Source organism: Bombina bombina, chromosome 2 (genome assembly GCF_027579735.1).
Source record: "Bombina bombina isolate aBomBom1 chromosome 2, aBomBom1.pri, whole genome shotgun sequence".
NCBI classification, from domain to species: Eukaryota; Metazoa; Chordata; class Amphibia; order Anura; family Bombinatoridae; genus Bombina; species Bombina bombina.
The window spans coordinates 589,012,196-589,037,617 of NC_069500.1; the positions used below are offsets into that span (position 1 = coordinate 589,012,196).

At 41.6% G+C, this 25,422-nt stretch overlaps 1 protein-coding gene across 1 annotated transcript in view; it reads right to left on the bottom strand.

The window, feature by feature from the left end:
* Nucleotides 1-25,422, bottom strand: part of OSTF1 (osteoclast stimulating factor 1) — a 113,278-nt gene that overhangs the window by 11,719 nt on the left and 76,137 nt on the right. Inside the window, exons 6-8 of the mRNA XM_053702494.1 lie at nt 14,596-14,703; nt 3,665-3,714; nt 1,389-1,467 (exon numbers count right to left, since the gene is read on the bottom strand). Of these exons, the coding sequence (XP_053558469.1) occupies nt 1,389-1,467; nt 3,665-3,714; nt 14,596-14,703 (237 nt within the window). The remainder of the gene's footprint in view (nt 1-1,388; nt 1,468-3,664; nt 3,715-14,595; nt 14,704-25,422) is intronic.

Consider the following 25,422-nt stretch of genomic DNA (forward strand, 5'->3'; position numbering starts at 1 on the left):
TAATCAGTTTTCAAAGCTAACTGTACACAGAGATTGTAAACCGTTGTACAGAATGTTCTTACAACTACATCCGTGCACTGATCATGATTTTTTTTATTACATTAATTTAGCATACCCACATAAAATAGCCTGAAATCTATTAAACTTCCAATGCAACACTGGTTATAAACTAGTTACTGCTCATCCAATTAGTAAACATACGTGGTATTTAATGCACTATAAAGATGCTCAAGCTCTTTGCTAACAAATTGTGAGAATGGCAATATGTGATGCTACCTTTGTTTCAACACTACTAACATATACCTGTACATTACTTTATGCATATTTAGATTCCATATCATATTTATATGCAAAAGTATACAGAAAACATTAAAGGGCCAGTATAGCAGAACATGTATAGGTTCTCAATTGTAAGAGCATCTCATTTTATGAATAGCAACCCTCTAATTCTATGTGTTTAACCCTACAAATGGGTTAAGAGCATAGTAGGAATAACACTTGGAACCCGCAGAGCATTGCTGGTCCCGAGCTGAAACGTATGCTGATCCAATCAGCAGCACTAGTCACACAACTAAACACATAGTATTAGAGCGTTGCTATTTGTAATATTACACACTCTAACGAATAAGAGCATGGCATTTAATTTTTTTTACTAAAAATTGCCCTTTAACAATCTGAGAGTTCAATTTCCCTTTTTGGGGAGTTTAGAAAAATAATAATTTCTGTATAAAATAATTAATTGCCTGCATCAAAAAAACGATTTTGTACTACAATCAATACACATGATCAGACACCACTGTCCTTTAAAGTCTTTGGAGATATTAGGTCAATACAACTAAATCAACAGAGGTTATTTAAAGGGATATAGTGCAAAAATATATTTCTCTAATATGTTAAAACAAATACATTATTGCACTTTAAAAACATAGTTAAAGTAATTTCCAGAGCAGCATTGCACTACCGAGACCTAGCTGAAAGCATCTAGTAAGCCAAAGATGAGGCATATACCACCAATCACCAGCTAGCTTCCAGTATTGATTTGCTGCTCCTGAGTCTACTTACCTGCTTTCTCAATGAAAGGTACCAAGAGAACAAAATAAAATTGGTTATAAAAGTAAATTGAAACGTGAGCCTGAACCTTGACAATTTAAATTGGACAATTGAATATCAACTCTTATAATGGAAGAGTATGCTGCAGAACATAAAATATTTCATGAATTTCTATTGCAGCTCTTGTTGAAAATTATAAACTGCATTTTTATCACAGACGCATGACACAGACCCAAGTTAATTTGTTTGTATCTGAGAGGGTGTTAGAGCTCAATAGTTAGGTCAATAGTTGCTTCTTTGCCTATGGAAGTGACAATGTTTAGATCAAGTGCTCATACCTTTCAACAGCAGCAACTCTACGATGTCTGCGTATCCTTTCCATGCGGCCGCGTGCAAAGCTGTATCGCCTAATTTGTTCTGGAAATGCACAAAAAAACAAGGTCAACCTTGTAAAATATTGTAAATGTACTGAAAGTATCCAATCTGGTTTTAAGCATTTCCACAGAGAAATGTTAAATGGACATTTAAGTCACAAAGCAAACAAAAATATGGCTCACGCAATATACATATCTTAGTATCTACTCGAGATCAAGTACTTAGGATGAGCCATATCCACTTCCATTACTGCAATGAGTTAGCCAGAGGTTAGTTTATGTTTTATTGTTTAGACTAATTAAAATAATAATCTGTAATTAACCTTTTTTGTGAGTGATTAGCCACAACATAAACTGATCTCTTGAAATGGCAGAATATTTTGTTTGCTTAAACAGCTGTTTTAAAAATATAAAATGTATAGAATAGCTAGATACATAAAATGTGCTCTCTTTTAAACAAGTCATGCAGTATTCATTATATTATAAGTGATCTGAAATCATACAAAAGTGAGATTAGTCAGTTTAAAGGGACAGTAAACTCTAAAATTTGTATTGTTTAAAAAGATAGATAATCCATTAATTACACGTTCCCCAGTTTTGCATAACTAACACTGTTATATTAAAGGGACAGTCAAAACCAGACTTTTTGTTGTTTTAATAGATAGATAATTCCTTTATTACCCATTCCCCAGTTTTGCATAACCAACACTGTTATAATAATACACTTTTTTCCTCTGTGATTACCTTGTATCTAAGTCTCTGTAGCATGCACCCTTATTCAGTTCTTTTGACAGGCTTGCATTTTAAACAATCAGTGCTCACTCCTCTGTAAATTCACGTGTATGAGGTCAATGTTATCTATATGAAACACATGAACGCCCTCTAGTGGTGAAAAACTGTCAAAATGCATTTAGGTTAGAGGCAGCCTTCAAGGTCTAAGAAATTAGCATATGAACCTCCAAGGTTTAGCTTCCAACTAAGAATACCAAGAGAACAAAGCAAAATTGGTTATAAAAGTCAACTGTAAAGTTGTTAAAAAATGACATGCCCTATTTGAATCATGAAAGTTTTTGTTGGACTTGACTGTCCCTTTAACATACTTTTTACCTCTGTGTTTACCTTGTATCAATATGGCTCACATGAACTAGTACTCCCCTGTTGTGAAAAGCTAATAAAAAAGCATGTGATAAGAGGCTGTCTGTAGTGGCTTAGAAAAAGGCAGAAATGTAGAGGTTTAAATGTTATAAAATATATTACTATAATAATGTAGGTTGTGCAACCCTGGGGAATTGGGAGTAAAGGCATTATCTATCTTTTTAAACAATAACAATGTTGGTGTTGACTGTCCCTCTGTGATTACCTTGTATCTAAGCCTTTGTAGACTGCCCCTTTATTTCAGTTCTTTTGACAGACTTGCATTTAGCCAATCAGTGCCCTTTCAGTTGTAACTCCACGGGCGTGGTCACAATGTTATCTGTAAGGCACACATGAACTTATGTCCTCTAGCTGTGTAAAACTAACAAATGCATTGAAATAAGGGGCGGCCTTCGAGGGTTTCGAAATTGGCATATGAGCCTACCTAGGTTTAGCTTTCAACAAAGAATACCAAGAAAACAAAGCAAATTTGATGATAAAAGTGGATTGGAAAGTTGTTTAAAATTGCATTCCCTATCTGAATCATGAAAGTTTAATTTTGACTAGACTGCCCCTTTAACTGTGCCAGTGGCGGATGGGGGAGGATCAGACAGCAGAGTGTGTCTGAGTTAGAACAATGAGATGGGGTCAAACAACTGTTATATTTGTAAAGGAAACAGTTCAAGTTTGGGATATCAGCACAGCTGGCAAATAGTGCACGTATGACAGAGTATCACCGCAATACTCAGATATGTCACTCTGTATAACGAAGAGTCATCAGCACGGTGTACTTTTAAATTCTTTATTGGATCAAACAAACAGCTGTTTGTTTGATCCAATAAAGAATTTAAAAGTACACAGTGCTGATGACTCTTCGTTATATTTGTAAAGGAAAGAGTAATTGTCAAGGCATTAGACGTTAACCTACTAAATACATTTTGCTGTAAAAACATTTCTTTGCCTTTTATGTGGCAGTTACAATTTGGCCTTGCTGTGGGCCATGTCATCAAGCCATAATATTTTCTAATGTCAAGGGTCAGCAGTTTCTAGAACTCTAGAAATCTTATAGATATGGGAGCCAGTTTTCATGTTAAAAAGTGACTTACCTGTTGATTTAGTTCAATATTCTGTTGAGAAAGTAGTAGTTCGACAACATCTATAAATCAATGGATTACAAAAGGCTATTTATAAACGGTGCTATGGAATTTTGAACATTACACAAATAAATAAATAATAATAATAATAATAATAATAATAGAGAAAAGCAGTGCATTTTTTACAATTTTTTTTTAGAGATGGCCATAGTTTTATTCTTTATACAATCTTACATTAACCAATATTAATTGGGTTTTTTAATGCAAACATTATATGCACTAATTTGTTAGAGCAGGTCATTTTTGCATTAGCAACTTTGAGCTTTCTATTTGTTTCATCTCTGCAATTGATTTGTGTGTTTGTGCTACTACTGACTGACCAGCCGTGTTTCACAGGAGCTGCATAACTTGTGGCTCCCAAGCAGAACTTTTTCCTATGTGCTTAACCCCTTTGCAGGGGTTAAATACATAGTGAGTGACTAATGCAAAAATGACATGTTCTAAGTGAGTAGAACCTCTATTGTTTGTATTAAAATGTCCCCTTAAGGAAACATAATAGACAAAACAGAAATGTACATGAGTGCATTACAGTTCTGAAAAGGAACATTTTTGCAATATATTTGTATCAGCAAACACTATAAAACTTTTAACAGCATACAGACCCTCATTCTAACGCTGCACCAGCTCAGAAAGCAAGCAGTGTAGTGTATTTAGTGGTGGCGGCTTACTTTCCACCATACAATCCACCACCAACTACAAATGTGATGTCTGAATGGTGTTGTACTGAAATAGTGATAGCAAAAATTCCTCTAGTCAAACTAATAGAAGTATATTGCAAAAATGCTTTATTTCCAAATTCAAATGCACTAGTGAACATTCCAATGTTGACTAGAATGTCCCTTTAATCTTGGAGATTATATGATGTTTTATCACCATTATAATCAGAATAACAAAACTTAGCTATACATAAACCACATAAGTTTACAGCACCTCTGTTGTCTACTATTTTAAGTACACAAGTCATAATTTGCCAGAAATAACAGTATACAAAAGCCTATGACACCTGACCTTCAATGGAACCTGTCCTGTTGCCAATACTTTTTCATCACAGTCAACTGTGACAGCCTAAAAAGATATATTAATAACTATGTAGTCTACAATGCTCCATATGATAGAATTCTCTTTTAGGGATGACTGATAAAAACATAATTTATGCAAGAATTTACCTGATAAATTAATTTCTTTCATATTGGCAAGAGTCCATGAGCTAGTGACGTATGGGATATACAATCCTACCAGGAGGGACAAAGTTTCCCAAACCTCAAATACCTATAAATACACCCCTCACCACACCCACAATTCAGTTTAACGAATAGCCAAGTAGTGGGGTGATAAAGAAAGGAGTAAAAAGCATCAACAAAGGAATTTGGAAATAATTGTGCTTTATACAAAAAAATCATAACCACCATAAAAAGGGTGGGCCTCATGTAATTGGCAAGAGTCCATGAGCTAGTGACGTATGGGATATCAATACCCAAGATGTGGAACTCCACGCAACTCAAAATATAAGTTTATTTCTTAAAATGACAAGAAAAACTTAAAACATAAGCAGAAGAATCAAACTGAAACAGCTGCCTGAAGAACTTTTCTACCAAAAACTGCTTCTGAAGAAACAAATACATCGAAACTGTAGAATTTAGTAAATGTATGTAAAGAAGACCAAGTTGCCGCTTGCAAATTTGATCAACTGAAGCTTCATTCTTAAAAGCCCACGAAGTGGAGACTGATCTAGTAGAATGAGCTGTAATTCTCTGAGGCGGTGCCTGACCCGACTCCAATAAGCTTGAAAAATCAAAAGCTTTAACCAAGAAGCCAAGGAAATAGCAGAAGCCTTCTGACCTTTCCTAGGACCAGAAAATATAACAAATTGACTAGAAGTCTTCCTGAAATCTTAAGTAGCTTTAATATAATATTTCAAAGCTCTCACCACATCCAAAGAACGAAAGGATCTTTCCAAAGATTTCTTAGGATTAGGACACAAAGAAGGGACAACATTTTCTCTACTAATCAGGGCCTATGAATACCCAAAAACTTCCCTCGCCCACCGGGCAAGTAAATCACAAAACTTACCAGCCCGCAAGAAACTTTAGTCGCCCGTGTATATCTGCATGTAGTGTGTATATATCTTATTTAAAAAGGCAATATAAATAGTGTTATTGTAATCTCACAAAGCATTGCAGACAGAGGTCCCAATTTAAATGCTTTGCAGGCTGCTTACTACTTGGGACTTGAGTATTAATAAAAAGGCTTTAACTTTAGAAAATATTTTTCTATCACCAACTACAAAAAAAACAGGGATACTATCTTTGTAATACTGTATGTACCGTCTTGACTTATTTTCCCCTAAGGGTAAAAAAAAAAGAGATCTAATTGAGCTGTTTTTTTTTTTACTTCAGCATATGTGGGGTTACGATTGACTAAGTATATTTAATGCTGCCACCCTTCAACCTATAGAGCTTTGACATAACAAGCATGTTAAAAACACTTTTTTTCCCCCTTTCTGTCCGGCTGCCTTTCAACTACTAGCGCAACTGTCAGTGCCGCGCTAGCAGATTTGACTGGGTGCATGGAGATGGTATGTTCTCTACAAATTGGTAAAGACAGTTTTTGGAGCATCAGTAGCATCCAGAAAATGTGTGCAGTGCTCTATATTGTTATAGTAGGCAGCTTGCTCATGTACATTGTGCTGAAGTTCTGCAGAGGACCCTGGAGTACTTCAGCATAATGTACGTGAGCAAGCTGCCTAGCATAACTATATAGTCACTTTAACCCATACTTCATTAATACACACACAGAGAAGAAACACTCACCGCTCTAGCAGGATGTCTTCCCGCGCAGACAACCTTAGGGGTGGGAAGTAGCAACTGACAAGGAAGAGACCAAGAGCCATGAAGATAAGGGGAGGTCTTTGAATGCATTAAACAGAAAGAACCTCCCCTTTCTACCCTCCTTTCCCGTGTGTGCGCATATTTGAAAGGCAAATTGACATTTTTTATTATTGCTTCTTATATCCCCCTTACAATGTCAGGTCGCCGCTCGGGCTGGTAACTTAAAAATTTTACTTGCCCGCAAGAAATTTAGGTCGCCATTGGCGACCGGACCGGTCTATTCATGTGCCCTGCTAATGTTGTTAGAATTCACAACCTTAGGAAAAAAATTAAATGAAGTCTGCAAAACCGCCTTATCCTGATGAAAAATCAGAAAAGGAGATTCACAAGAAAGAGCAGATAGCTCAGAAACTCCTGTAGCAGAAGAGATGGCCAAAAAGAACAACACTTTCCAAGGAAGTAGTTAAATGTCCAAAGAATGCAGAGGCTCAAAATGGAGGAGCCTGTAAAGCCCTCAAAACCAAATTAAGACTCCAAGGAGGAGAGATTGATTTAATGACAGGCTTAATACGAACTAAAGCCTGTACAAAACAGTGAATATCAGGAAGTTCAGCAATCTTTCTGTGAATAAAACAGAAAGAGCAGAGATTTGTCCCTTCAAGGAACTTGCAGACAAAACCTTATCCAAACCATCCTGAAGAAACTGTAAAATTCTTGCAACTCTAAAAGAATGCCAAGAGAATTTATGAGAAGAACCCCATGAAATGTAAGTCTTCCAAACTCGATAAAAAATCTTTCTAGAGACAGATTTACGAGCTTGTAACATAGTATTAATCACTGAGTCAGAGAACCCTCTATGACTTAGTACTAAGCAATCAATTTCCATACCTTCAAATTTAATGATTTGAAAATATGATGGAAAAAACTGACCTTGAGACAGTAGGTCCGGCCTTAACAGAAGTGGCTAAGGTTGGCAGCTGAACATCCGAACAAGACCCGCATACCAAAACCTGTGAGGCCATGCTGGAGCCACCAGCAACACAAACAATTGTTCCATGATGATTTTTGGAGATCACTCTTGGAAGAAGAACTAGAGGTGGGACAATACAAGCAGGTTGATAACACATAAGAAGTGTCAGCGCACCACTGCTTCCGCCTGAAAATCCCTGAACCTGGACAGGCATCTGGGAAGTCTCTTGTTTAGATGAGAGGCCATCAAATCTATCTGTAGAAGACCCCATATCTGAACAACCTGAAAAAACACATCTGGATGGAGGGACCACTCCCCCTGATGTAAAATCTGACGGCTGAGATAATCCACCTCCCAATGTCTATACCTGGGATATGCACCACAGAAAATAGACAGGATCTGGATTCCGCCCAAGCAAGTGTTACGGTACCAACAGTGTACCAAGGGTTAATACCAGATGAACAATGTCCTGCATAGGGAATCAGCAATTCACAACCCAGCCAGTTTCAGGTTTAAAACAGAATGACATTTATTAAAGGCTAGATGCCTAGTATTTATACAGGTTTGACCCCAGATGGGGGGTTTGAAAGACTCTTGTACATTTAGATAAAAAGGGGAAGACGCCCTTTTATGAAACAGTAGAATTACATTACTTAAATACTTTACTTAGGCCGATAACAACTTAAACACATTTGGCTTGTCTTATCACCTAGCGTCTGCTCTCTGAGGGTGATTAAACAATGGCCTGTTTATTACTTAAATGTAATTATAGCACACAATAGCTGAGGTCAGAAAACCTGTCTTTAGAAATTAGTTTCTTAGCTAAACACAATTAACTCCTTCAGTCCTGACAGAAGGGTCTGTCACATATCTCCCCCCTTGTGGAACACTCCGGCAGACCCGGCTTGACCCTTTGGCGGGTCAACCTGGGGATGACCGGACTAGGAGGTGGTAGGCATGTCAGTTTGCCAGGACAATCCATCTGTATTCCCGTTATGAGAGAGAATTCCTGTCCATACAAAGAAGGGTTCAACTTCCTCAGTGCCCAGACTAGGGCTAAACAGTCCTTCAAAATCCCATCAGCTTCTTTACGAGTTTTCTGTACCTGCTCTTTATAGGTATCCACAATCCCTTCATACTGACATAGGGTGCCCTTGAGTTGCAGCACCTCACTATGAGCCAGCGTCAGCTTCTCCTCAAGTGTCGCTAAGTTTGTCTTTAATGTTTCATGTCCCACTCTCAAGCTGGTGTTTTCTGCAGTCTGTCGGTGCAGCTTGTCTAGCAGAGATTCACGTTCTAAACGTGCTTTTTCCTCTGCGCTCCTCTTCTCCTTCATCAGCGCATTGTAACGGGACTTCCACGTATCAATAGCGGATAGAGATTTACTGAGCTCAGCGTCCTGGGGCTTAGCAGCAGGGGGGTCAGTCTCTGCTGCACGGATCTGAGCACGGGTAGTCACAGGGTTAACATCAGCGGGACCCATGGGAGCATAGGCAGAAACAAGGGGAGCCAAGTCATTTCCAAGAAGAACATCAGCAGGTAAGTCCTTCTTGACCCCCACATTCACAGGTCTAGCGCCCACTCCCCAATCCAAATGTACCCTGGCAACAGGTAGGCTGAACACATCGCCCCCTGCTACCCTCACAGCCACAGTGTCTCCAGTGTACTGTTTCTCAGACACCAAGTTCTTTTGAAGCAAGGTCATGGTAGCACCAGTATCCCGTAGACCACTGACCTTCTTCCCATTCACTTTAACAAGTTGCCGGTTATTCCGGTGGGCAGCTTGCACAAGGTCTGCCTCATGTAGGATGCTCCAGCATTCTTGCGCCTCTACGTAGCGGGCCGCAGGCTGAGGGTTACGTGTGATTCCGCCGGCAGGTCTTCTCCAGGACTGTGCTTGGTTCGCTGCATTTAGGGGACACTCTGGTCTTTTGTGCCCTAGTTGCTTACATCCAAAGCATCGAATCGGTTGTGAGTAGCCCCGCGAATTGAACCGGGCTCTCTGAGGGTAGTTCGTGGCCAGATGCCGTGTGGTATAGCGGTGCGCCGGGGGTTGGTAACTGGCAGCTGCTGGGGTGACTGGGGGTCTGTACTCCACTCTAGCAGGGGGCTTAGTGGTAGCAGTGTCCAGTTTGCGGGCATCCGTATACTCATCTGCCAAGCGAGCCGCTTCATGCAGGGTGGAGGGTTTACGGTCCCGAACCCACTCTCGAACTCCTGCGGGTAACTTGTCGAAGCAATGTTCCAACAGGAATAGCTGCAGCACCTCTTCCCCAGATACGGCTTGGCACCCCGCTATCCAGTGAGCTGCTGTGCGGTGCACCTTACATGCCCACTCAAGGTAGGAATCTCCAGCTAATTTAACAGTGTCTCTGAACCGCCTCCGGTATGCCTCCGGTGTAACCGCATACCTGGAGAGCAGAGCCTCTTTTACAGTATTATAATCCCCGACTTCCTCATCTGGAATGGCCCGAAAAGCCTCACTGGCCCGGCCGGATAATTTTCCGGATAATATCGTGACCCAGTCCTCTGCGGGTACCTTGTGTAGTGCACATTGCCTCTCAAAATCCGCAAGGTACCCATCAATCTCTCCTTCTGTTTCCAGGAAGTTTTTAAAAGCTGCAAAATTTACTTTTCTCTTTTCCACTGGGTTTGCTGCAGCGCCGCTTTGGCGAAGTAGGTTGGCCTCCACAGCTGCTATGACCCGGTCGATAATTTCCGCAGATGGGTTGGGGCCATAATATGCCAGTCTTATTTTAACCGCCCGATCAAAGCTTGCTTCTTCAGGGGTTCTGTCTGCTATGCTGGGCCCATTGGTTCCTTCTGTTCCTGGTACTCTTTCCATCTTAGTCAGTATTGTAATAATCCCCCTCTTCCTGAGGTTACTGGCTTGTGTAGTTGCTCTTCTGGGCGATAAGGTTCATTCCGTCGCTTGCCACCAATGTTACGGTACCAACAGTGTACCAAGGGTTAATACCAGATGAACAATGTCCTGCATAGGGAATCAGCAATTCACAACCCAGCCAGTTTCAGGTTTAAAACAGAATGACATTTATTAAAGGCTAGATGCCTAGTATTTATACAGGTTTGACCCCAGATGGGGGGTTTGAAAGACTCTTGTACATTTAGATAAAAAGGGGAAGACGCCCTTTTATGAAACAGTAGAATTACATTACTTAAATACTTTACTTAGGCAGATAACAACTTAAACACATTTGGCTTGTCTTATCACCTAGCGTCTGCTCTCTGAGGGTGATTAAACAATGGCCTGTTTATTACTTAAATGTAATTATAGCACACAATAGCTGAGGTCAGAAAACCTGTCTTTAGAAATTAGTTTCTTAGCTAAACACAATTAACTCCTTCAGTCCTGACAGAAGGGTCTGTCACAGCAAGTATCCAAGATACTTCTTTCATAGCTTGTGGACTGTGAGTCCCACCCTGCTGATTGACAAATGCCACTGTTTGTGATATTGTCTGATTGAAAATAAATGAACGGTTCTCTCTTTAACAGAGGCCAAAACTGAAGAGCTCTGTGAATTGCACGGAGTTCTAAAATATTGATTGGTAATCTCGCCTCTTGAGATTTCCAAACCCCTTGTGCTGTCAGAGACCCCCAAACAGCTCTGTAGTGATCATAGTCCAGGTTAGCCGAACAAAGAAGCCCCTTGAACTAAACGCTGGTGATTTAACCACCACGTCATAGAGTGTCAAACATTGGGATTTAAGGATATTAATTGTGATATCTTTGTATAATCCCTGCACCATGGATTCAGCAAACAAAGCTGGAGAATTTTCCATGCACATAACCACTGAAGGGAATGACTGAGACTGAAGGTGCCAACAGGCTGCAACCCCATTTAAACGTCTCTTGTCTGTTAGAGACAGAGTCATGGACACTGAATCTATCTGGAAACCTAAAAAAGGTGACCCTTGTCTGAGAAATAAAGAAACTTTTTGGTAAATTGATCCTCCAACATGTTTTCGAAGAAACAACACTAGTTGATTCGTGTGAGATTCTGCAGAACGTAAAGACTGAGCTAGTACCAAGATATTGTCCAAATAAGGAAACACCGCAATACCCTGCTCTCTGGTTTCCATAAAGCAGGGCACTTAGAACCTTTAAAAAAGATTATTTGAGCGGTTGCTAGTCCAAATGGAAGAGCAACGAATTGGTAACGTTTGTCTAGAAAAGAGAATCTCAGGAACTGATAATGAACTGAATGAATCGGAATATGAAGGTATACATCCTGCAAATCCATTGTGGACCTAAAATGTCCTTGCTGAATAAAAAGCAGAACAGTCTTTAAAGTCACCATTTGAAAATTGGTACTCTTACATAACGATTCAAAATTTTCAGATCCAGAATTGGTCTGAATGTGACTACCCCTGAAACTCCAGGTCTGAAACACACTTCAGGAAAGCCTGAGCTTTAACTGGATTTGCTGGGATGTGTGAGAGAAAAAAAAATCTCACAGGAGAACTTACTCAGAATCCTATTCGATACCCCTGAGAGATAATACTCTGAAAGCATTGATTTTGGACAGAATTTATCCAAACATCCTTGAAAAAAACCTTAATCTGCCCCCTACCAGCTGAGCTGGAATGAGAGTCGCACCTTCATGCGGACGTAGGGGCTGGCTTTTGGTTTCTTAAATGGGTTGGATTTATTCCATTTAATGAAGGTTTCCAATTGGAAAAAGATTCCATAGGGAAGGATTAGGTTTTTGTTCCTTATTTGACAAAAAGAACGAAAACGATTAGAAGCTTTATATTTACCCTTAGGTCTCTTATTACCTTGGAAAGAAAGAGATAACAATCTAGACTTAGAAAGTCATATCAGCATTCCAAGATTTAAGCCTCAAAACTCTTTTAGCTAAAAAATAGCTAAAGACATAGATCTAACATCAATCTTGATGATATCAAAAAAAGGCATCAGAACTGCTTTGTATGTTGCAGTAAGCGAACAATGCTAGATAAATCAGAATCCAATTTCTTGTTGCGCTAATTCTCCAACAAAAATGTTGATGCAGCTGCAACATCAGCCAAAGAAATTGCAGGCCTGAGACGACCTGAATATAAATAAGCTTCCCTTAGATAAGATTCAAGTTTCCTATCTAAAGGAACTTAAGGACCATCTTCCATAGGAATAGAGGTACGTTCAGCAAGAGTAGAAATAGCCCCTTTGATCCACTTTGAGGATCTTTTCACAAAATTCTATAGAAAATTGCTGGTAAAAGGATACAATTTTTAAACCTTGAAGAAGGAATAAAAGAAGTACCCGGCTAATTTCATTCCTTAGAAATCATATCAGAAATAGCATCAGGAACAGAAAAAAACCTCTGGAGTAACCACAGGAGGTTTAAAAACAAAATTGACTAGTTCTAGTATCAAGAGGACTAGTTTCCACGATATCCAAAATAATTAACACTTCTTTAACAAAGAACGAAAATACTTCAATTTAAATAAATAAGTAGATTTGTTAGTGTCAATATCTGAGGAAGGATCTTCTGAATCAGATAGATCCTCATCAGAGGAGGATAATTCATTATGTTGTCGGTCATTTGAAAATTCATCAACCTTATGAGAAGTTTTAAAAGACCTTTATATTAATTAGAAGGCAGAATAGCAGACAAAGCCTTCTGAATAGAATCAGTAACAAATTCTTTAAATTTCATAGGTATAACATGTACATTAAAAGTTGAAGAAACAACAACAGGGAATGTACTATTAACTGATGGACACAATATCTGCATGTAAAAGTGTATCATGATAACCAATACAAATGACATTCGGAAATATAATGCACTTAGCTTTAGTAGAACCAACATCAGGCAGCAAAGTTCCAACAGATACTTCTGAGGCAGGATCATATTGAGACATCTTGCAAAATGTAAAATAAAAAACAACATATAAAGCAAAATTTGTCAATTTCCTTATATGACAGTTTCAGGAATGGGAAAAAAATGCAAATAGCATAGCCCTCTGACATAGAAAAAGGCAAGAGACAAATAGCAATGGGGTATTAAATTAATGAAAAAATTTGGCGCCAAGTATGACGCACAACGTAACTGAAATTTTTTTGGCGCCAACAACATCCGGAAATAACACAATTGCGTCACTAACAACGCAACCCTGTGTAAGGAACTCTGCGTCAACTACGACGCCGGAAATGACGAACTTGCGTCAACGGACGTACTTTTGCGGCAAAAAAATATTGCGCCAAAAATTACGCAATAAAGTCTAGCATTTGGTGCACCAGCGGGCCTAATCCTGCCCGCAATTTGCAAGAAAAATGTAGTCAATTTGAAAAAAAGACTAAACCCCAGGTAACAAAAAATATTTCTTAATATGTTAATTTTCCCCAAATATGAAAGTGACAGTTTGCAAAAGGAAATACATGAACCTGACTCATGGCAAATATAAGTACAATACATATATTTAGCACTTTATATTAATGCATAAAGTGCCAAACCATAGCTGAGGTGTCTTAAGTAATAAAAACATACTTACCGAAAGACACCCATCCACATATAGCAGATAGCCAAACCAGTACTAAAACAGTTATCAGTAGAGGTAATGGTAAATTGAGAGTATATAGTCGATCTGAAAAGGGAGGTAGGAGATTAATCTCTACGACCGATAACAGAGAACCTATGAAATAGATCTCCCGTGAGGAAAACCATTGCATTCAATAGGTGATACTCCCTTCACATCCCTCTGACATTCGCTGTACTCTGAGAGGAATCGGGCTTCAAAATGCTGAGAAGCGCATATCAACGTAGAAATCTTAGCACAAACTTACTTCACCACCTCCATAGTAGGCAAAGTTTGTAAAAACTGAATTGTGGGTGTGGTGAGGGGTGTATTTATAGGCATTTTGAGGTTTGGGAAACTTTGCCCCTCCTGGCAGGAATGTATATCCCATACGTCACTAGCCAATTACATGAACGAAAGTATAATTTTTCAACTCTGTATTTGTGTATTTCTGTGCTGCAAATCAGATGCCACACCACCTACCCCATAAATTATAGCACAGTGCCCTCCCATTGCTCTGCATCAGTGACAAGTGTGGTATACAATACCTTTATGCCCTCCATGGCAAGCCCAGTACAAGGCAGTGCTTCCAGCTTTGTCTAAACCATTGACTCCAACTCTGTTCTCCAGACATTCTCTCAACCAGCTCAAGTTACCTATAAGGTTTTAGAAAAAAAATCATTATTTATAGACCATGTTTTACATACAACTTATACATAATACAATGAGGTAAGAGGATGAATATTCTAACATAATTATTCTGCTATTGACTAAGCCTCATATTTAAACATAGAAACATAGATATTGGTGGCAGATAAGAGCCATAGGCCCAGTAAGTCTGCCCAATATTTCCTAAAAGTATAAAGTGAATTAGTACGTAGGGTAGCCTTATGCTTATCCCAGACATTCTTAAAGTCCCCCACAGTGTTTGTCATTACTACCTCTTGTGGAAGTTTATTCCATGAATCAATCACCCTTTCTGTAAAGAAGAACTTCCTCAAATTACTCCTGAATCTATTACCCTTCAGCTTTAGATCATGACACCTTGTTATAATTTTTTTTTAAAGTTATAAGCTATGTTGAAACTCTTTACATGGGGACCATTAGAAAATGATAGTAAAAACAAAAAGAAAGCGCCTCATGGTGTAGATAACTCAAAACATTTGCAGAACAATGTGACGTGAAACAGGTGAACAGATACTCACAAGGATGGTGGCACGCTTGGTATAAGAAGTGCAAACAGGCAGGCTGACGTTAACCATTAGAAAATGTAAAGTTGATACTGCTGCATTATGCTTAACAGCTAATTCTCATAGCTCTGTGTTGAGGTAAAATCTCCTATATATATATATATATATATACAAGAACTGAGGAAAGAATTCGATCCGTGGGTCAAATGAGTAAGTAAAAACAGCTTTATTGATAATCCATTAAAAAGTCCCTGGAGGGGTCCTGCAGCAGAAAAACATAGAGCACTGTGTACTCAAGCTATATATACATACATATACACATACATACATATACATATATATATATATATATATATATATATATATATATATATATATATATATATATATATATATATATACACACACACACATTCATACACACACGTATATATATATATATATATATATATATATGTATATATATATACATACATACACACACACACTATAATCGCGTTTGTAATGCGTCCGTTGGTGTTGCCAGTTGCGCACGCATTCTCAAAAGGAATGTTGGCTGCGCAAGGCAGCCAAAAGAATGTTGGCTGCGCGCGCAACCAAAAGAATCCACCTGGATGCAGTGAAGCTGCATCCATGTGGATTCCGAAATTGGCAGGGTGGTGAAAGAATCCACCCCAGGTGGATTCTTTCACCACCCTGCCATTTTCGGAATCCACCTGAATGCAGTGTAGGAAAACAGGAAGCCTAAAAAAAAACAAAAAAAAAAAACACGCAACCCCCCGCAGGAAATTACTAAAAAAAACACGTAACCGCCCGCACAAAATATTACAAAAAAAAAACCTAACCTTCTGCACAAAGTATTAAACCCCTAAACCATCAACCCCCACATCGCAAAATAATAAAGTTAACCCCTAAACCACAAATAACATAATTAAAATATTAACCCCTAAACCGCCCACCCCCACATCGCAATAAACCTATTTAACCTATTAACTCTTAAACTGCCAAAACTCCACATCGCAATAAACCTAATTAACCTATTAACCCCTAAACCGCCAAACTCCCATATCGCAATAACCCTAATTAACCCCTAAACCGCCAAACCCCCACATCGCAATAACCCTAATATATTAATCCCTATACCGCCAACCACCCCACAATGCAAATAACTAATTTAATTACTAAACCCCCTAAATTAAACCCAATTAATACTAAAATTACAATTAGAATAATAAACTAACATTAAATTAAAAAAAATAAAAAAGTCTAACATTACAGAAAAAAACTAAAAAAAATATCAAAAAAAAAAAAAAAAAAATATACCAATTCTTTATGAAAATAACCCCCCCCCCCATTAAAAACACCCTCCAATCTAAACTACCAATAGCCCTTAAAGGGGCCTTTTGTAGGGCATTTCTCTAAGTTAAACAGCTCTTTTACCTCTAAAAAAATAATAAGTCCCCCCTGATTTCAAAATTTCAGCCAATAGGAATGCAAAGTACTCAAAATTGATTGCTGTACTTTGCATTCAATCTTCAGTCTACGACAGACATCGGATGAAGAGGAGCCTCCATGCCGCCAAGGATTGCCACGGAGGATCCAGGCATCAAGAACATAGCTCCGCACCTCCGTTCCGCGCTGCCTTAACTCCGGATGAAGATAGAGGATGATGGATCCGTCTGGAAGAAGACCTCTGCCGGATTTCAGGAACAGTGAGTGCCTATTAAAGGCTTAGGTTTAGGCTTTTTTATTTTCATTTTTTTTGTGGTTTTTTTTTTTTTAAGGTTAGGGTTTTTTGGGGCTTGAAAAATAGCTAAATTGCCCTTTTAAAGGCAGTAAAAGAGCTGAATGCCCTTTAAATGGCAATGCCCATACAAATGCCCCTTTAGGGACAATGGGACAATGGGTAGTTTAGTTTTTAAAGTGTTAGGTTTTTTTATTTTGGGTGTTTTTTACTGTTAGGGGGGACTTAGTATTTTTTTTAGAGGTAAAAGAGCTGTTTAACTTAGGGCAATGCCCTACAAAAGGCCCTTTTAAGGGCTATTGGTAGTTTAGTATTAGCTTAGGGGGTGTTTTTTTTATAGGGGTATTAGTTTAGGCTTACATTTTTTATTTTGGATAGCTTTGTTTATTTTTTTCTGTAATTTAACTTTTTTTTATTTTTTGTAACTTTAGCGTGGGGGCTTGTATTTTTTAAACATAGACTCTGGGCAGGCTTATCGCCTAATATATATATATATATATAACAGAATTTATGTTTACCTGATAAATTACTTTCTCCAACGGTGTGTCCGGTCCACGGCGTCATCCTTACTTGTGGGATATTCTCCTCCCCAACAGGAAATGGCAAAGAGCCCAGCAAAGCTGGTCACATGATCCCTCCTAGGCTCCGCCTTCCCCAGTCATTCGACCGACGTAAAGGAGGAATATTTGCATAGGAGAAATCATATGATACCGTGGTGACTGTAGTTAAAGAAAATAAATTATCAGACCTGATTAAAAAACCAGGGCGGGCCGTGGACCGGACACACCGTTGGAGAAAGTAATTTATCAGGTAAACATAAATTCTGTTTTCTCCAACATAGGTGTGTCCGGTCCACGGCATCATCCTTACTTGTGGGAACCAATACCAAAGCTTTAGGACACGGATGAAGGGAGGGAGCAAATCAGGTCACCTAGATGGAAGGCACCACGGCTTGCAAAACCTTTCTCCCAAAAATAGCCTCAGAAGAAGCAAAAGTATCAAATTTGTAAAATTTAGTAAAAGTGTGCAGTGAAGACCAAGTCGCTGCCTTACATATCTGATCAACAGAAGCCTCGTTCTTGAAGGCCCATGTGGAAGCCACGGCCCTAGTGGAATGAGCTGTGATTCTTTCAGGAGGCTGCCGTCCGGCAGTCTCGTAAGCCAATCTGATGATGCTTTTAAGCCAAAAGGAGAGAGAGGTAGAAGTTGCTTTTTGACCTCTCCTTTTACCAGAATAAACAACAAACAAGGAAGATGTTTGTCTAAAATCCTTTGTAGCATCTAAATAGAATTTTAAAGCACGAACTACATCCAAATTGTGCCTTCGGGGGGCCCCGGGACCTCTAGGAACTTGTCCATTTTACATAATTTCTCTGGAATGACCAAATTCTCACAATCATCCAGAGTAGATAACACCTCCTTAAGCAGGGCGCGGAGATGTTCCAATTTAAATTTAAATGTAATCACATCAGGTTCAGCTTGTTGAGAAATTTTCCCTGAATCTGAAATTTCTCCCTCAGACAAAACCTCCCTGGCCCCCTCAGACTGGTGTAGGGGCACTTCAGAACCAATATCATCAGCGTCCTCATGCTCTTCAGTATTATCTAAAACAGAGCAGTCGCGCTTTCGCTGATAAGTGGGCATTTTGGCTAAAATGTTTTTGATAGAATTATCCATTACAGCCGTTAATTGTTGCATAGTAAGGAGTATTGGCGCACTAGATGTACTAGGGGCCTCCTGTGTGGGCAAGACTGGTGTAGACGAAGGAGGGGATGATGCAGTACCATGCTTACTCCCCTCACTTGAGGAATCATCTTGGGCATCATTTTCTCTAAATTTTGTGTCACATAAATCACATCTATTTAAATGAGAAGGAACCTTGGCTTCCCCACATACAGAACACAGTCTATCTGGTAGTTCAGACATGTTAAACAGGCATAAACTTGATGACAAAGTACAAAAAACGTTTTAAAATAAAACCGTTACTGTCACTTTAAATTTTAAACTGAACACACTTTATTACTGCAAATGTGAAAAAGTATGAAGGAATTGTTCAAAATTCACCAAAATTTCACCACAGTGTCTTAAAGCCTTAAAAGTATTGCACACCAAATTTGAAAGCTTTAACTCTTAAAATAACGGAACCGGAGCCGTTTTTATATTTAACCCCTTTACAGTCCCTGGTATCTGCTTTGCTGAGACCCAACCAAGCCCAAAGGGGAATACGATACCAAATGACGCCTTCAGAAAGTCTTTTCTGTGTATCAGAGCTCCTCACACATGCATCTGCATGTCATGCTTCCCAAAAACAAGTGCGCAATAGAGGCGCGAAAATGAGGCTCTGCCTATGATTAGGGAAAGCCCCTAGAGGATAAGGTGTCCAATACAGTGCCTGCCGGTTATTTTACATAAATCCCAAGAATAAAATAATTCCTCAAAGCTATGAAGTATTAAAATATGTTTATATATCAATCGTTTTAGCCCAGAAAATGTCTACAGTCTTAAAAGCCCTTGTGAAGCCCTTTTTTTCTTATGTAATAAAAATGGCTTACCGGATCCCATAGGGAAAATGACAGCTTCCAGCATTACATCGTCTTGTTAGAAATGTGTCATACCTCAAGCAGCAAAAGTCTGCTCACTGTTTCCCCCAACTGAAGTTAATTCCTCTCAACAGTCCTGTGTGGAAACAGCCATCGATTTTAGTAACGGTTGCTAAAATCATTTTCCTCTTACAAACAGAAATCTTCATCACCTTTCTGTTTCAGAGTAAATAGTACATACCAGCACTATTTTAAAATAACAAACTCTTGATTGAATAATAAAAACTACAGTTAAACACCAAAAAACTCTAAGCCATCTCCGTGGAGATGTTGCCTGTACAACGGCAAAGAGAATGACTGGGGAAGGCGGAGCCTAGGAGGGATCATGTGACCAGCTTTGCTGGGCTCTTTGCCATTTCCTGTTGGGGAGGAGAATATCCCACAAGTAAGGATGACGCCGTGGACCGGACACACCTATGTTGGAGAAATATATATATATTCTGAAGTTCTCTCTTCTAAATAGAAAACATGATAACACCTTTTAAAGGGACCTGAAATGCGTTAATGCAAATATTTTATTTAACGATTTGGATAGAGAATACAATTTTAAACAACTTTCCATTTCATTTCTATTATCTAATTTGCTTTGTATCCTTTGTTGAAGAAGCACCAATGAACTAATGGAAGCTAGCTGAGTACATTGGTTGAGTATACATGTGCAGCCACCAATCAGCAGCTCCAGAGCCTACATAGGTAGGTTTCATATCTCTTTAAATTAAACAGCCCCTAGCATAACACAGTCATTAAGTGACGTATGTCATCAGAGAGATTATTGAATTATTATACTACTATTCCTAAAGCCCGTGTACACGGGCCAATTTTTTTAAAATACCGCAGTTCCAACCCTTGCTCCCTCTCTCCCCCCCCTTCTCTTTTGCTCTCTCTCTCCCCCCTCTCTTTTGAGCTCTCTCCGCCCTCTCTTTTGAGCTCTCCCCCCCCCCTCTTTTGAGATCTCTCTCTCCCCCCCCTTTTGCTCTCTCTCCCCCCTCCTCTTGAGCTCTCCCCCCCCCTCTTTTGCTCTCTCTCTCTCCCCCTCTTGCTCTCTCTCTTTTGCTCCCCCTCTCTCTCTCCCCTTTCTTTTGCTCTTTCCCTCCTCTCTTTTGGTCTCTCCATCTCCCCCTCCTCTCCCCCTCTGTTTTTCTCTCTCACTTAACTCTCTCTCCCCCTCTTTTGCTCTCTCTCTCCCCCTTTTGCTCTCTCTCCCCCCCTCTTTTGCTCTCTCTCTCTCTCCTCTCTTTTGCTCTCTCCCCTCTTTTGCTCTCCCCCCACCCATTTGGAGCTCTCTCCCCCCCTCTTTTGTGCTCTCTCTCTCCTCTCTTTTGCTCTCTCTCTCTCTTTTGCTCTCTCTTTCTTTTGCTCCCCCTCTCTCACTCCCCTCTTTCCCCCCTCTCTTTTGTTCTTTCCCTCCTCTCTTTTGGTCACATCCCACTCTCTTTTGGTCTCTCTCCCCCTCCTCTCTCCCCTGTTTTTCTCTCTCACTTAACCATGCCGCTGCCACCAAGGCTGCTCCCTCTCTCCCCCTCTTTTGCTCTCTCCCCCCTCCTCTTTTGCTCTCTCCCCCTCCTCTTTTGCTCTCCCCCCTGCTCTTTTGCTCTGTCCCCCCTCCTCTTTTGCTCTGTCCCCCCTCCTCTTTTGCTCTCTCCCCCCTCCTCTTTTGCTCTCTCCCCCCTCCTCTTTTGCTCTCTCCCCCCTCCTCTTTTGCTCTCTCCCCCCTCCTCTTTTGCTCTCTCCCCCCCTCCTCTTTTGCTCTCTCCCCCCTCCTCTTTTGCTCTCTCCCCCCTCCTCTTTTGCTCTCTCCCCCCTCCTCTTTTGCTCTCTCCCCCCTCCTCTTTTGCTCTCTCCCCCCTCCTCTTTTGCTCTCTTCCCCCCTCTCTTTTGCTCTCTTCCCCCCTCTTTTGCACTCTCTCTCTCTCCCCCCTCCCTTTTGCACTCTCTCCCCCCCCCTTTTGCGCTCTCTCTCTCTCCCCCTCTTGCTCTCTCTCTCTTTTGCTCTCTCTCTCTCTTTTGCTCTCTCTCTCTCTTTTGCTCTCTCTCTCTCTCTTTTGCTCTCTCTCTCTCTCTTTTGCTCTCTCTCTCTCTCTTTTGCTCTCTCTCTCTCTCTTTTGCTCTCTCTCTCTCTCTTTTGCTCTCTCTCTCTCTCTTTTGCTCTCTCTCTCTCTCTTTTGCTCTCTCTCTCTCTCTCTCTTTTGCTCTCTCTCTCTCTCTCTTTTGCTCTCTCTCTCCCTCTCTTTTGCTCTCTCTCTCCCTCTCTTTTGCTCTCTCTCTCCCTCTCTTTTGCTCTCTCTCTCCCTCTCTTTTGCTCTCTCTCTCCCTCTCTTTTGCTCTCTCTCTCCCTCTCTTTTGCTCTCTCTCTCCCTCTTTTGCTCTCTCTCTCCCTCTTTTGCTCTCTCTCTCCCTCTTTTGCTCTCTCTCTCCCTCTTTTGCTCTCTCTCTCCCTCTTTTGCTCTCTCTCTCTCTTTTGCGCTCTCTCTCTCTCTCTTTTGCGCTCTCTCTCTCTCTCTTTTGCTCTCTCTCTCTCTTTTGCTCTCTCTCTCTCTTTTGCTCTCTCTCTCTCTCTTTTGCTCTCTCTCTCTCTTTTGCTCTCTCTTTTTGCTCTCTCTCTCTCTTTTTGCTCTCTCTCTCTTTTGCTCTCTCTCTCTTTTGCTCTCTCTCTCTTTTGCTCTCTCTCTCTCTTTTGCTCTCTCTCTCTTTTGCTCTCTCTCTCTTTTGCTCTCTCTCTCTCTTTTGCTCTCTCTCTCTCTCTTTTGCTCTCTCTTTTGCTCTCTCTCTCTTTTGCTCTCTCTCTCTTTTGCTCTCTCTCTCTTTTGCTCTCTCTCTCTTTTGCTCTCTCTCTCTTTTGCTCTCTCTCTCTTTTGCTCTCTCTCTCTTTTGCTCTCTCTCTCTCTCTTTTTGCTCTCTCTCTTTTGCTCTCTCTCTCTTTTGCTCTCTCTCTCTTTTGCTCTCTCTCTCTTTTGCTCTCTCTCTCTTTTGCTCTCTCTCTCTTTTGCTCTCTCTCTCTTTTGCTCTCTCTCTCTTTTGCTCTCTCTCTCTTTTGCTCTCTCTCTCTTTTGCTTGCTCTCTCTTTTGCCCTTTCCCTCCTCTCTTTTGGTCTCTCCCTCTCCCCCTCCTCTCCCCCCTCTGTTTTTCTCTCTCACTTAACCATGCCGCTGCCACCACGGCTGCTCCCTCTCTCCCCCTCTTTTGCTCTCTCTCCCCCCTCTTTTGCTCTCTCTCCCCCCTCTCTTTTGCTCTCTCTCTCTCCCCCCTCTCTTTTGCTCTCTCTCTCTCCCCCCTCTCTTTTGCTCTCTCTCTCCCCCCTCTCTTTTGCTCTCTCTCTCCCCCCTCTCTTTTGCTCTCTCTCTCCCCCCTCTCTTTTGCTCTCTCTCTCCCTCCTCTCTTTTGCTCTCTCCCCTCTTTTGCTCTCCCCCTCTCTTTTGAGCTCTCTCTCTCCCCTTCTTTTGAGCTCTCTCTCTCCCCCTCTTTTGCGCTCTCTCTCTCCCCCTCTTTTGCGCTCTCTCTCTCCCCCTCTTTTGCGCTCTCTCTTTCCCCCCTCTCTTTTGCTCTTTCCCTTCTCTCTTTTGGTCTCTCCCCACTCTCTTTTGGTCTCTCCCCACTCTCTTTTGGTCTCTCCCCACTCTCTTTTGGTCTCTCCCCACTCTCTTTTGGTCTCTCTCCCCCTCCTCTCTCCCCTCTGTTTGTCTCTCTCACTTAACCATGCCTCTGCCACCACAGCTGCTCCCTCTCTCCCCCTTTTGTGCTCTCTCCCCCCCCTCTTTTGCTCTCTCTGTCCCCTACTCTTTTGCTCTCCCCCCTCCCTTTTGCGCTCTCTCTCTCTCCCCCTCTTTTGCTCTCTCTCTTTTGCTCTCTCTCTTTTGCTCTCCCTCTCTCTCTCCCCCCCTCTTGCTCTCTCTCTCTTTTGCTCTCTCCCCCTCTTTTGTTCTCTCTCTCTCTCTCTCTTTTGCTCTCTCTCTCTCTTTTGCTCTCTCTCTCTTGGTCTCTCCCCACCCTCTCTCCCCTCTGTTTGTCTCTCTCACTTAACCATGCCGCTGCTCCCTCTCTCCCCCTTTTGCGCTCTCTCCCCCCCCCCTCTTTTGCTCTCTCTGTCCCCTACTCTTTTGCTCTCCCCCCTCCCTTTTGCGCTCTCTCTCCCCCCTCTTTTGCTCTCTCTCTCTCTTTTGCTCTCTCTCTCTCTTTTGCTCTCTCTCTCTCCCCCCCTCTTGCTCTCTCTCTCTCTCTTTTGCTCTCTCTCTCTTTTGCTCTCTCCCCCTCTTTTGCTCTCTCTCTCTTTTGCTCTCTCTCTCTTTTGCTCTCTCTCTCTTTTGCTCTCTCTCTCCCCTCTTTTGGTCTCTCTCTCTCCCCTCTTTTGGTCTCTCTCTCTCCCCTCTTTTGGTCTCTCTCTCTGCCCTCTTTTGGTCTCTCCCTCTGCCCTCTTTTGGTCTCTCCCTCTGCCCTCTTTTGGTCTCTCCCTCTGCCCTCTTTTGGTCTCTCCCTCTGCCCTCTTTTGGTCTCTCCCTCTGCCCTCTTTTGGTCTCTCCCTCTGCCCTCTTTTGGTCTCTCCCTCTGCCCTCTTTTTTTCTCTCTCACTTAACCATGCCGCTGCCACCACGGCTGCTCCCTCTCCCCCCCTCTTTTGATCTCTCTCTCCCCCCTCTTTTGCTCTCTCTCTCCCTCCTCTCTTTTGCTCTCTCTCTCCCTCCTCTCTTTTGCTCTCTCTCTCCTTCCTCTCTTTTGCTCTCTCTCTCCCTCCTCTCTTTTGCACCCCCCCTCTCTTTTGGTCTCTCCCCTCTGTTTTTCTCTCTCACTTAACCATGCCGCTGCCACCAAGGCTGCTCCCTCTCCCCCCCCTCTTTTGCTCTCTCTCTCCCCCTCTCTATCTCCCCCCCTACCCTCATTTGCTCTCTCTCCCCTCTCTTTTGCTCTCTCCCCTCTTTTGCCCCCCTCTCTTTTGAGCTCTCTCTCTCCCCCTCTTTTGCGCTCTCTCTCTCCCCCTCTTTTGCGCTCTCTCTCTCCCCCTCTTTTGCTCCCCCTCTCTCTCCCCTCTTTCCCCCCTCTCTTTTGGTCTCTCCCCACTCTCTTTTGGTCTCTCTCTCTCCTCCTCCTCTTTCCCCTCTGTTTTGCTCTCCCCTCTGTTTTTCTCTCTCACTTAACCATGCCGCTGCCACCACGGCTGCTCGCTCTCTCTCTCCCTCCCCCTCCTCCTCTTTTGCTCTCTCCCGAGCTCTCTCTCTCCCCCTCTTTTGTGCTCCCTCTCTCCCCCTCTTTTGCTCTCTCTCTTTTGCTCTCTCTCCCCTCTTTCCCCCCTCTCTTTTGCTCTTTCCCTGCTCTATTTTGGTCTCCCCCCACTCTCTTTTGGTCTCTCTCTCTCCCCCTTTTCTCTCCCCTCTGTTTTGCTCTCTCACTTGACCATGCCGCTGCCACCACGGCTGCTCCCGTCAGCCACGCCCCTTCACACACGCGCCCGGTCACGCCAACTCGTCACGCCCGCCAACCATGCCCCTATCACGGCACGCCCGGTCACGCGCCCATCACGGCACAGCCGGTCGCGCCCCCACCAGGCAGCTTCCACAGTGCGCACTCCTCTGCTGCTGAAGGCCAGGTACGTTTGTCCTCATGCAGTCTCTACTGCATCTGACAAACATACCTGGCCTTTTATTATATAGGATTTAAGATATTGCTCACTAAGTGTTAATAAAGGACTTGCATTACCTTTAATCTGAGTTCAATCGGGTTAATCATGCAGCAAATATAGCTGTCTGCTAAATGCATCTATATTTTTACATAGCAAGGATGTAAATTATATAGATATTTTTAGCAAAATTCAACAATTGAGATGTTTGCCTCAAAATGTATTACTCTAAAACT